The 13,168-nt window shown below is 45.1% G+C and overlaps 1 protein-coding gene across 1 annotated transcript in view; it reads left to right on the forward strand.

Annotated features, from left to right (window-relative positions):
• Positions 1–397: 397 nt before the first annotated feature.
• Positions 398–13,168, forward strand: part of TRIB2 (tribbles pseudokinase 2) — a 35,033-nt gene continuing 22,262 nt past the window's right edge. Inside the window, exons 1-2 of the mRNA XM_060787460.2 lie at positions 398–1,860; positions 10,957–11,249. Coding sequence (XP_060643443.2) covers positions 1,528–1,860; positions 10,957–11,249 — 626 coding nt within the window. The 5' untranslated portion in view covers positions 398–1,527. The remainder of the gene's footprint in view (positions 1,861–10,956; positions 11,250–13,168) is intronic.

The raw sequence follows: 13,168 nt of genomic DNA on the forward strand, positions 1-13,168 counted from the left end.
TGGGTTATCTGAGTCCACACTCAGATGTGGCATTTTCTGCCTTTGATATCCTGGAATACAGGGCTGTGTGGAAGGGCCCGCAGATTGTTGTGTAATATTGTATCCTGAAACATGCGAGTGTGTGTGTTTATGTGCGTGAGAGAGAGAAAGAGAGAGAGAGCGCGCACATCCTAGAGAGGCCCAGCCAGCTCCCACACAAAGCCCCAATTTCCTCGAACCTCGCTCTGCGGAAGGATATTTCCCTCCTTTGCCCTGCAATGAATGAGAGAGAGTGGGAAAAAAAACAGGGGCGGAGCTTGGGAGGCCGAGGCGTTCCGGGATTGGCTGGCTGCGGACGTGATTGACGGAGACGTGGGCCAATGGCTTGGCGGCGGGCGGGCCTCGCGCGGGGACTCTCTCTGCCAGCGCAGTCGGGCGGCGGGCGGGCTTTGTATTTGTTCGGGGCTCGCGCCGCCAATGCAGAGCTGCTGCAGCCGCCGCGTTGCAAAGGGAAGCGAGAGGATCCCGGCCACGTAAGCCGCTATTAATACCCGCCGTGCTGGGGGAGAGGATGCCTTGCTGAAAGGGGGGTGGGCTCGGCCATCCCTCCCTCCTTTCTTTCTTCCTTTTCTTTGCCCCCCTCCTCAGCTCCGTCTACCTCCAGAGAGCGACGCCTGCAAAGCATATTTATGTATTTGCATGCATGCTCCGAACAGCTTGCCTTGCGAAGGAAAGAAAGAGAACGAAAGGGGATCCCCTTCCATCATTCTCGTTTGGGTGCTGATTGTGAATATATTTATGGGGAGCTGAAGGAAAAGCACCAGACGCCATCTACAGTTGAAAAGGAAGGTTAGAAAGAGCCAAGCATCACCCTCATCACAAAGTAAAGAACGGGAAATCCTGCCTGCTGGGGAAAGAAAGAAAGAAAGAAAGAAAAGAGTGAATGCTTCTTTTGGAGAGAGAGAGAGAGGCGTGATCAAGGCTGAGAGAACAACTTCAATACTATTGTGTTGATTCCACAGAGGAGGAGAAAAAAAGCGAGTGGATGCTTTGCAATCGCGGGAAGATTTTGCATTGCAAGCGAATCCTGTTTGAGAATTGTTTTGCGTGAAGCCTTTGCAAGAGGAGGGAATTTCTACGTTGATATTCTGCTCAAAGCCAAGGCTGAGAGCAACCCAACATTCAAGATATTCTTATAGCAAGGATCCAAAAAGAAGTGAAGACTTCAGCAAAGGCGGAGAGGAGCTTAACTATTATAACTAAGCAGTGGGTGCTTTGCAAGGAAGGAAGACTTTGCATCCAATACTATTTTGAATTATTATTATTGCTTTGCAATCGAGCAGTGTTTTGTTTGCACCGACTCCCGAGAGAGAGAGAGAGAGATCTCCAGCCTCCAAGGGAGGAAAGGAGGGAGCTCCCTCTTGGCCCAAGCCTGGCCGGCCCGCGAGGAGTGTGCCGGCGGCGTGCGTGCCCGCGCGGGGCTTTTCCCCGGAGGGAGGAGGAGGAGGAGGAGGGAAGCCTCGCGCCCCCCTCGCGCCTTCCTTCCCCATGAACATACAACGCTCGCCGCCGATCCCCATCGCGCGCTATGGGAGGCCCCCGCGGAGCAAGACCCAGGACTTCGAGGAGCAGCTGGCTGCTTCCGCCGCTTCCTCCGCCGCCACCAGGCCCCCTTCTTCCTCCTCCTCTTCTTCCTCTTCCAACGCCGCCGAGCCCAGCCCCAGCTTCAGCCCCAACCTCGGCTCGCCCAGCCCGCCAGAGACTCCCAGCTTGTCGCATTGCGTTTCTTGCCTCGGGAAATACTTGCTGCTGGAGCCGCTGGAAGGAGACCACAGCTTCCGAGCCGTGCATCTGCACAGCCAGGAGGAGCTGGTCTGCAAGGTAAGACCAACCCACCCTCCCCTCTTCCTTTCTCCCTCCTTGCCTTCCTTCTCCCTCCTCCCACACAGCCCTATATCCCAGAATATCAAGGCAGGAAATCCCACATCTCATAGGAAACTCCTTATGAGATGACACTGAGTCCACACTCTGATAATGTGGGATTTCCTGCCTTGATATTCTGGAATATAGGGCTGTGTGGAAGGAAGGGCCCTCTTTCTGTATTGCATCCACACTGTGGAATGGATGCAGCTTGAGTTACTTGCATTAGCAAACCCCTATGAGATGACACTGAAGAGTTGATGCACTTTGACCCCACTTTAACATGTCTCACTGCTACTGAGAGCCCTTCCACACAGCCCTATATCCCAAAATATAAAGGAAGGAAATCCCACAATATCTGAGTGTGGACTCAGGGCCCCTCCTCACAGCCCTAAAACAAGGCAGAAAATCTCACGTTGTCCACACTCAGATAATGTGGGATTTCCTGCCTTGATATTCTGGGATATAGGGCTGTGTGGAAAGGCCCTCTTTCTGTATTGCATCCACACTGTGGAATGGATGCAGGTTGAGTTACTTGTCTTAGGAAACTCCTGTGAGATGACGCTGTAGAGTTGATGCACTTTGACCCCACTTTAAGCTGTCTCACTGGTACTGAGAGCCCTTTCTCACAGCCCTAAATCCCAGAATATCAAGGCAGGAAATCCTACGTTATCTGAGTGTGGACTCAAGGCCCTTCCTCACAGCCCTAAATTGCAGAATATCAAGGCAGGAAATCCCACAATATCTGAGTGTAGACTCAGGGCCCTTCCTCACAGCCCTAAATTGCAGAATATCAAGGATTGTAATCTCACATGCAGAATATCAAGGCAGAAAATTCCACGTTATCTGAGTGTGGACTCAGGGCCCTTCCTCACAGCCCTAAATCGCAGAATATCAAGGCAGTAAATCCCACAATATCTGAGCATGGACTCAGATACCCTTCCTCACAGCCCTAAATCCCAGAATTTCAAGGCAGGATATCCCACATTATCTGAGTGTGGACTCAGGACCCTTCCTCACAGCCCTAAATCATGGCAGGATATCCCACATTATCTGAGTGTAGACTCAGGACCCTTCCTCACAGCCCTAAATCCCAGAATTTCAAGGCAGGATATCCCACATTATCTGAGTGTGGACTCAGGACCCTTCCTCACAGTCCTAAATCATGGCAGGATATCCCACATTATCTGAGTGTAGACTCAGGACCCTTCCACACAGCCCTGTATCCCAGAATATCAAGACAGAAGATCCCACAATATCTGCTTTGAACTGGGTTGTCTGTGTCCTCACTCAGATAATGTGTGATCTTCTGCCTTGATATCCTGGGATATAGGGCTGTGTGGAAGGAACCCCCCAGATAGGCCCTGTATCCCAGGATCTGATCCCATTATATGAGACCACACTACCAGTTCATCTAAGGGCCCTTTCACACAGCCCCATATTCCAGAATATCAAGGCAGAAAGTCCCACATTATCTGTGGGACTATCTTTTCTCCCCTCTCTCTTTCTATCAGTGCTGCATCCACATTGTGGAATGGATGCAGCTTGAGTTACTTGCCTTAGAAAACAGTCCTGTACACAGTCCTGTATCCCAGAATATCAAGGCAGGAAATCCCACATTATCTGAGTGTGGACTCAGATAACCCAGTTCAAAGCAGATATTGTGGGATTTCCTGCCTTGATATTCTGGGATATAGAGCTGTGTGGAAGGGCCCCTTCTACACAGCTGAATACAATCCCACATTTTCTGCTTTGAACTGGAATGTATGGCAGTGTGGACTCAGATCACAGTGCGGGATTTTCTGCCTTGATCTTCTAGGGCTGTGTGGAAAGGCCCTGAGTTGCATCCACACTGGATTGGATGCAGCTTGATTTATTTGCCTTAGGAAACCCCTATGAGATGATACTGTAGAGTTGATGCACTTTGACCCGACTTTAAGCTGCCTTTTCTCACTGCTGCTGAAGCAGGGGAGTTGCAGTTTAATATGGTCTGTAACCATCCCTGCCAAAGAGTCCTACCACTCTGTGGCCTTCCACACAGCCATATATCCTACAATATCAAGGCCCCTTCCTCAGTACACAGCTGAATACAATCTTGCATGTTCTGCTTTGAACTGGAATATATTGCTGTGTGGACTCAGATAATCCAGTTCAAGGTAGATATTGTGGGATTTTCTGCCTTGATATTCTGGGTTATAGGGCTCTGTGGAAGGGCCTTAAGACAGATAATCTACAATATCTGCTTTGAACTGTGTTATCTGAGTCCACACTGCCATATAATCCAGTTCAATGTGGATTTTTTACTGCTGTGTGAAAGGGGCCTCTGATGTAAGATCCTCTGAAGTTGCCATCCACAGATACAGGCAAAACATCAGGAGAAAATGCTACTAGAACACACAGCCAGGAAACTATACAATACACACAGTCAGACAACTCCCAGGATTCCATAACCTTGACCCATGACCATGAAAAGTTATGGGGTCAATTTACATTATTTCTTCAGTAGTGATGCATGGTGTCTTGCTTACACTGGCGACCAAGGCATGTGCAAACTTCAGCCTACCAGGTGCTTTGGACTTCAGCTGTCACAATTCCTAACAGCAGGCTGTTAGGAATTGTGGGAGTTGAAGTCCAAAACATCTGGATGGAGGGCCAAAGTTTGCCCATGCCTACTGTAGACAATGTCTTTGAGGTCTCTTCTGCACTGTCATATAAAATCCAGATTATATCTGCTTTGAACTGGGTTATATGGCAGTGTAGACTCATGTAATCTAGTTCAAAGCAGATAATGTGGGTTATCTGCTTTGATAATCTAGGGGCCCTTCCACACAGCCCGGTATCCCAGAATATCAAGGCAGGAAATCCCACATTATCTGCTTTGAACTGGAACATCAGATGCATGGAGTGATGGAGACACATAGAAGAGGCAAGTCTGGATACAGAATGAACAGCTTGACACCTTTCTAACTGCCATGATTCACTGCTTTGAGTTTCTGGAAGCTTTGCAAGGTCTTTAGCCTTCTCGTTTCAAAGAAGGCTGGTGCGGCACCAAACTATAACTCCCAGTATTTCATAGCATTCAGCCATTGCAGTTCAAAGTGGGTGTCTGGATGCACTCCCTGGGGTCTTCCACACAGCCATATATCCCAGAATATCAAGGCGGAAAATCCCACAATATCTGCATTGAACTGGCTTATCTGAGTCCACACTTCTATATATTCTAGTTCAAAGCAGATAATGTAGAATTTTACTCAGCTGTGTGGAAGGGCCCTCAGCTTTTCACACTTTTAGGGTACATGTAGAATGAATGGCCTTGTTTAAGTACCCCTTGCTTATGAGATTCACACTTTAGCCCAACTAGGCACCACTTTAATTTCAATGACTCAAGGCTATGGAATCCTGGGAGTTGTAGCTTTACAAGGTCTGCAGCATTTCCTGCCCAAAAGGGCTGGGGGCTCACCAAACTACAACTCCCAGGACTCTATAACATTGACCCATGGCCATCAAAAGGGCACATGCATTCGAACAGTGTAGGAGCACCCATAGAGAGCCAGGCCTTTTGTTTTGTCTGTCTGGCTTCTTTTGGAGTCGCTGGGAATCACTGAGCCAGAAGCTCCCAGTTGGTTTAGGCACTAGGAGAGATTCAATAAAAGCGAACCGTGCAAAAACACAACAGCAAATTTTCAAACAATGGCCACATTATATGGGGGCGATTTAATGGAAGCAGCCTCAAACCTTACAGAACACAACAGCAACTTTTCAGACAATGGTCACCGTTACACGGGGGCAATTCAATGAAAGCCAACCTTGCAGAATGCAACAGCAACTTTTCAGACAATGGCTGCGTTATCACACGGTGGCCCAGAGCCAAAGCAAAAGGGGAGGCTGTGATGAAAGGCTAGCTAGCTCCACAAACATATTTTCATTTGCTTCCTCACAATTTCCAAGTGAGGATTCCTTGCTAAATTCTTGGTGTGGTGGAGACTCAGGTCGCCCTAGACATGTCCTACTGAGCAGCTTTGTCTGCTTGAGGCGGCAATCCTTGGGCACAAATGCACCGAGTGGCCTGGGACAACAACCCAACGTGGCCACAACATAACCTGGGATTAAGCTTCAAAGTGGTTTGCAATGCACTTGAGTAAAATAGCCTGGTAGAGGTTTGTTTGCAAACAGTTCCCCCCCCCCCCCTTCCCTCCAGCGAGCACTTAAAAACATCTTTTCAGAATTAACGTGTAAAAGAAATGTTTCCGAGGAAGCTGTTTGAAAACATCCACTACCTTCCCAGCCTCCGGCTTTTCCTCCATTGTGAAGTATGGGGGGGGGGGGGGGGAGAGAGGAAGCCCACATGCTCCCGTTCGCTCACAGGCGACACTATTTCCTTTGTTCCTAAAGTGCTGTGGTGACTCTTCCAGTCTGCCTTGTGCGCCAGGCTTGGATTTCCATTTGTTTGAGCTCTTGGAAACAGTGGCGGGGAGGAGGAGTGGGGGGATTGCCATGCTCCCAATCGCCGTCTAGACATTGTTCTAAAACATATAAATACAAGGACCCCCAAATTCCTTTTCCCTCCCTAAAAAATATAATAATTCCGGGATTGAATTGATATGGAATGAACAGTAGATGCCGTGACCCTGTTTCAATAATAACGCAAGGGCCTGGATAGTCTGGACAAGGGGATTTTTAAAATTTAGATTCATATATATGAATTACACTCCCCGGTTACTTTTAGGGCTCTTGTTTCAGGGCAGAGTGAATGTCCTGGTCACTTCATGGGCCGTGAACTCTGGGACTTTAATGAAGGTTTAGTCCTCTGCAGTTTATACCTGATTATGCCAAAGAGAGGCTCTGACCTTGACAAGCTGGCTGCAAGGAGTTGGAAATCGGAGTAATGATGCATGTTATTTTAAATGCATGCCTTCGTTTGTCTAAATAGATGCAAATCAGTGTATTCGTAGCCTCCTGCTGCGAGGAAGTGTAGTCAAAAGCCAAAGGAGGAGATTGACATGAAAAGATGAACAGGCAAAACAAAAGACCCAACCAAAAATAGTATTTTATTTTGTTTGTAAATTGTAGTTTTCCTTCAGCCCTTCTCCCAGAATAATGTTTGCTCCTTCCAAAGTTCGCATCTTCCTCTTGTCATGAAACTTGCAGTCTTTTTCGCTTTATTCAAGGTATTAAGAGTATTTCAAGATTTCAGGATGCCTTTGAGCATTTTTTGTAATTCTAAGATGAACACCTTGAAAGTGACCTCACTTGCTCATTGCAAGTCATTAAATTGTTTATTTGGGTTTTTCTCTACTGTTTCAGAACCTCCTATATCAACACACTCCCTCTGTATAGTAGTAGTAAAAATTATGCTGTCTCGTCTTACTAAAAATGGGCTTGTGACTTTTCCCTGCAACCCCCCCCCCCTTCCCTCTCCCATTTCCAACAAAGCATGAGGACCAGATAACAAAGGCATGCCAATGAGACTTGATTTGGTGTGCATTATATCCTACTAGAATCCCAGCAATTGCTGATTACTTCTTGTTGCTGGGAATTGCTACGTTTCTCTACCTTTTTTTTAAAAAAGTCCCATGTACTGATTTTGCATGAAAGAACAGCAGTTCAACAAAGATAAGCGCATGTGAAGTCAATCCAAAATGACTTTTTTGAAATGGTTGTCAGGTGGGAAATGCCACTTGTGGAAGGATTACATGTTTTAAAATACTTGGGAGATAATTAAATTTCCCAAGGAAGCCTTGTAAAGGTGAGGGGGATGCCAGAAATGCAAGGGAGGGGGGCTATTTTCAGAGCTTCAGGAACATTTATTTGCAGTGCTGATATCGAATAGGTTGAGTTGCCCTTGGATCGGGCTGTGCGTTTTGACAAAATGAAAGGCCATTGTTTCTACTTTTTCTATAGCTAAGGGCCCTTCCACAGCACCATATAACCCAGAATATCAAGGTAGAAAATCCCATAATATCTGCTTTGAACTGGGATATTTAAGTTCACACTGCCATATATTCCAGTTCAATGCAGATAATGTGGGATTTTATTCAGCTGTGTGGAAGGGGCCTAAGTTGACCTATCCAGAGAAAATAATCCCATCTTTTTTTGGGGGGGGGGATATAAAGAAATGTGAGGGAGAGATTCATGGAACATTTAAGTTAGATTCATGGAACATTTAAGCTAGAAACTTACTTGATTTCAACCAAGCTGATTTAATGAAGGTGGCTATTTTATCTTGGAGTGGGATTCACTGAATTAGATACTTCTGAATATTCATGAATAGGACAAGGTGGTGCAGTAGGTTAAACCGCTGAGCTGCTGAACTTGCTGACCAAAAGGTTGGCGGTTCAAATCCAGATAGTGGGGTGAGCTCCTTGGAGGTGTCTATGGACAACACTGACTCTTTGGATTAGAAATGGAGATGAGCACCACCCCCCAGGGTTGGACACGACTACACTTCATGTCAGGGGAAAACCTTTACCTTTATCTCAGTGATTCCCAACCTTTAGGTCTCCCAGTGTTTTGGACTTCATCCCCCATAGTTCCTAAGCTGTCTGGGATTTCTGGGAGTTGAAATCCCAGACACAAATTCTGGAGGCACAAAGGTTGGGAACCACTGCTTTACCTCTACCTTTAGGACTAGGTTGTAAGTCTTTAAGGAAAGTGCTCTCCTGTTTCTGAAAATGGCAGTAGATAAAAGGTAAGCAACAGTGGCTCTCCATGTTGTTGGACTACCGTTCGTAGCATTTTTTGCCATAGGTAATACTGACTAGAAGTGATGGGAGTTGAAGCCAAACAATTGAAAGGCTAAAGCCCCCCCCCCCCCCCCATTTGAAGTAGTTTTTTTAGGCTGAAGACAATACAGAGTGGTGCCTATAAGAAGGAATGAATAGTTAGCCCCCTCTATTCTTGTGTTGTTCAACAGTGTTAGCTTGTATTCTTTAATAATAGTGTTAATCTGTTTTGGTAACTTTCTGACCTTCATTGTTGAGAGACAAAGGCATCAGGAGAATCTTACTGCCTATACCAAGAATGAAAACCTTTTTTGTTACTTGATACGTCTTCTTACTGCACTGCAACCATTATTCTCAATGAAGTCTTCCTGTTGCCTCGGATCTCTGTGTGCTTTCCAAATGTCTCAAGCACTGATTCATTCATAATCACTGGATTAGTGTAGCATTTTTATGCCGGAGTTTCCCGTCATGCTTTATGCCTTTTTACCATTCATTCACAAGATCACAAGGTGACATGGCTGTTACTGTAAGAGGCATTGCTTTGTTTCAGATTAGACGCTGGAATTATTTTTTTAAATGATTGATCACAAAGGTATACTCCAATTGAAGGATTTTCTTATGGTATTTAAATGGGAAATGTTTGGTCTAACCACAAAGAAAGTTCTCCATTGCTCAGCAACATCCATGCTTCAGAAGTTAGTCCACAAAGCCTCTCCAGCCCTTTTTCTCTGTGTGGACATTCAATAACAAGAAGCTTTTTAATTTGGCGCATCCACTCCCCCCCCCCCCCTTTCATTGTTAGTGGTGTGTGCCGTCTAGTCTTTTCTGACTTACTGCAAACTGTCATGGGGGTTTATGGCCAGATTTGTTTAGTAGAGTATGCTGTTGCCTTCCTCTGAGGCTGTGACTTGCCCAAGGTCAACCAGTGGGTTTCTATGGCTGAACTGGGGTCAAACCCTGGTATTCAGAGTGTAGCTCAAACTGCTATACCACACTTGTCCAACATTGTGCATAGCATACTCTTGGTCTGGAATGTAAGCAAGGCTCTCTTTATCTGTTTCTTTGTGTGAAAAACAAGAGAGGACTTGGCAAATGTTTACTCCAGTTGCTTATATGCTAGACAAGTCAGCAGGAAGCTGCATTGACTAGCTGAGTTACCGAAGAAGAATACTTTTGTTACTTTCTGGCAGCTAATGGCTTCTCAACTAGGGGCCCTTCCAGACAGGGCCTATCTCTCAAGATCTGACCCCAGAGTTTCTGCTTTAAGATGGATTATATGAGTTCGCACTACCAGATAATCTGGGATAAACAGAAAACTTGGGATCAGATCCTGGAATATAGAGCCTGTCTGGAAGGGCCCTACCACTGGTCTATGGATCCCACCAGTTTGGGACCATTCAGAGTTACAGCCAAAGACCTTGTCCTCCAAGAGAGAGTGACAAAGGCCTTTGGGGTCCACAGACCAATGGCAGGATTCATGGACCCATGCCAGCTGAGGAGCCATTAGCCGCCAGTCACTGGAGAGTTTCCAGGAAAGAAAGTAATAGTTGTAACCAATGGAAACAATGATGGAATTAGGCTATGACATGTTAGGAGTAAAATCATGTACCTCTATCTTGCTTTAAAACATTGCTGGGATGCACCAGAAGCTTCATCAGAGCCTTTCTCTTTTGTTGAAGCCCATTGGGAAGGGAGGGATTCAAGAGCCCCTTTGCCCGAGTCTCCGTTTACATACGAGTGATTCAGTGTGTTATTTGGTGACCTGTGGCCTTTGATTTGTTTTCCCTGACAATCTGAAAGTGAAATTGGCTACTCTGACTCTTTTCACTGCCAGAGAATAAAGGCAGGCAAGGCATATAAAAGATAAGTAGTTGTCGCCTTAGATACTGGTCCCGTTTGGCTTGTATGCAATATGTTTACAAGATGATAGGGTCCTTTTTTAATGGAGACCCTCAAGGTTTAAAAGGTTAACAGTGCCCTTTTAGTGTGACAACACAGACCATCAAGTTTCGGTCCTGAAATTCAATTACAGTAGTAGGCTGTCAGAGATTTCTAGTATGTTTACTTCTAGACAGAGTTGTTTGTTTTTAAATTATATGGTGACAGGAAATCGGTGCATCCCCTCTCCTTCCTCCAGCATTTTACCTATCCTTTGCGAAGAATAGGTTTCAGAAGGATGAAAGTAATTCCAGGCTTCATAAGGAAATGGTTCCTGTTAGGATATGTGTGTGTTTTCTGTTTGATAGGCTTCATTTGTTCTAGAAATGCCTGTCAGCTACAACATGTTTCTCTCTAATTTTCTAATCCTTTCTTTTATTGCCAACTGCGTTTCTAGGTGTTTGATATTGGCTGCTACCAAGAATTACTTGCGCCATGTTTTTGCCTGCCTCCTCAAGACAACATCAACCAAATCACTGAAATCATCCTTGGGGAGACAAAAGCCTATGTGTTTTTTGAGCGGAGCTATGGGGATATGCATTCCTTTGTTCGTACCTGCAAGAAGCTAAAGGAGGAGGAGGCAGCCAAACTCTTCCACCAGATAGCATCTGCTGTAGCGCACTGTCACGACGGTGGACTGGTACTGCGGGATCTCAAGCTGCGGAAATTCATTTTCAAGGATGAAGAAAGGTAAGGCAGGTCTCTCCTCCTTCTTTCCCCTCCCCTTCTTATGAAGGCATTGTGAATGTCACTTTGAATGGGTTGTTTTCTGATAGTTAATTCTGTCACAGGATTTTTGTTCATCCCCATGCTGTATGGAAATGCCAGAAATACACACACGTTTTAATGGAGATTGCCTAAGGTGTGTAGTTTACCTAAGGATACCTCTACACTGCAGAATTAATGCAGTTTGGTGAAGCACAGGCACTTTAGTAGAGAAGGCTTAAGACCTTGTAAATCAGTGGTTCTCAACCTGGGGTCCCCAGATGTTTCTGGCCTACAACTCCCAGAAATCCCAGCCAGTTTACCAGCTGTTAGGATTTCTGGGAGTTGAAGGCCAAAAACATCTGGGGACCCCAGGTTGAGAACCACTTTTGTAAATGGTGCCAGACAAGTGCCGTTGGTACTCTAAGGCAGCACTGAGCTTTACCCTCTCTAAGGTGTGACCCCTCCCCCCCCCATGGGTTATATCAAATTCTGTAGAAAATCCCTGTAGCAACAAGGTGGACTTCTACGTAAGTATGTATTGTAGGTCTGGATGTGGTTGATATCATTGTGGAAACTCACCTATATGAGTTTGAGTTCCAGGAGAGAAGTGAGATGGGATATATTGAAAAATAAAAACATTTCTCAATCAGTTAATGGATTTGTACTACTTTGCGTTGCTCATTAAGAGTTGAAATTAGAACACACACATATTTTTTGCATTCTAGGCTTTCCTCTTCCACTCCTTTGGTTAAATTCATAGGAAGGGTGTATTAACTTCTAGTGAGAATATAGATTCCAAATTTTAAAAGTGCATTTTGCAATTCAAGGAATTGGTAAGCTTCCAAGAAGTCCTCAAAAATGAGTTTTAAGATCAGTATTTGAGAATTTTTGCTTGGGGCAATGGTTTTAGTGGGAATTGTAGAAACTACAATCCACTCACTTGTACCAATTCCTCTTACATAGGAATAAAGAACCTTTGGCCATTGAGATATTAATGGCTGCAGACTCAAAACATACAGATGTACATTTGCACAACAGTGAGCTGGACTGGAAGAGACTTTTTGCACTTCTTTAATGTAATGAATTGACACTTGTTAAGCTGGCTTCTTAAGTGATGCTAAGAATATCTGTGTAGGTAGAGAAACAGCAGGAGACGGGGGAGGACATGGCTTATTTCTATGATGTGTTGTCGAAGGCTTTCATGGCCGGAATCACTGGGTTGTTGTGTGTTTTCCGGGCTGTATGGCCATGTTCCAGAAGCATTTCCTCCTCACGTTTCACCCACATCTATGGCAGGCATCCTCAGAGGTTGTGAGGTCTATTCCTATGATGTCCAGCAAAACAACAGGTCTAATTTTAGCTGTTTGCTATTTCCAGATTTTTTTTAATTTTTATAGCACAAGTAATCAAGCATGAAAGAATATTCTCTACCATCTGTGTGTTTTGGGATTTAGGAGATGAAAATTCATTTTCTCTGCTTATCAGTCAGTTCCCTAGAACATGTATATCATGTGTGATATTTACTTTGCTAATGATTGCAGACACAACACTGAATTGTACTGACCTGTTGATGTGCTCTGTTTCTGCCAGGCTGTCTTCCACCTTGTTAAAATCATGGTTTTGGGTTTCTTGGTAGTTGGTGGCATTCAGAAGCCTTTAATTAAATACTTAGAAGGAAATGAAGCCTTTGTATTTCTTTCCTATGAGTCAGAGAGAAAGAGAGAGAAAGACAAAGACAGCACTTCCCTTTCTGATTGGCATTTTGTGTACTTCCACACTTGTTCCACATCACTAATTTTCTTTCTACCCCCTAGAGCTCTAGTATTCTCTTTGTTTCCTGTTGATGACAGTGCTTTGTCTACACTGATGTTCCCTCATTTCCATTGGTTGTGTGGCTTAGG

This window comes from Anolis sagrei, chromosome 1 (assembly GCF_037176765.1).
Source record: "Anolis sagrei isolate rAnoSag1 chromosome 1, rAnoSag1.mat, whole genome shotgun sequence".
NCBI classification, from domain to species: domain Eukaryota; kingdom Metazoa; phylum Chordata; class Lepidosauria; order Squamata; family Dactyloidae; genus Anolis; species Anolis sagrei.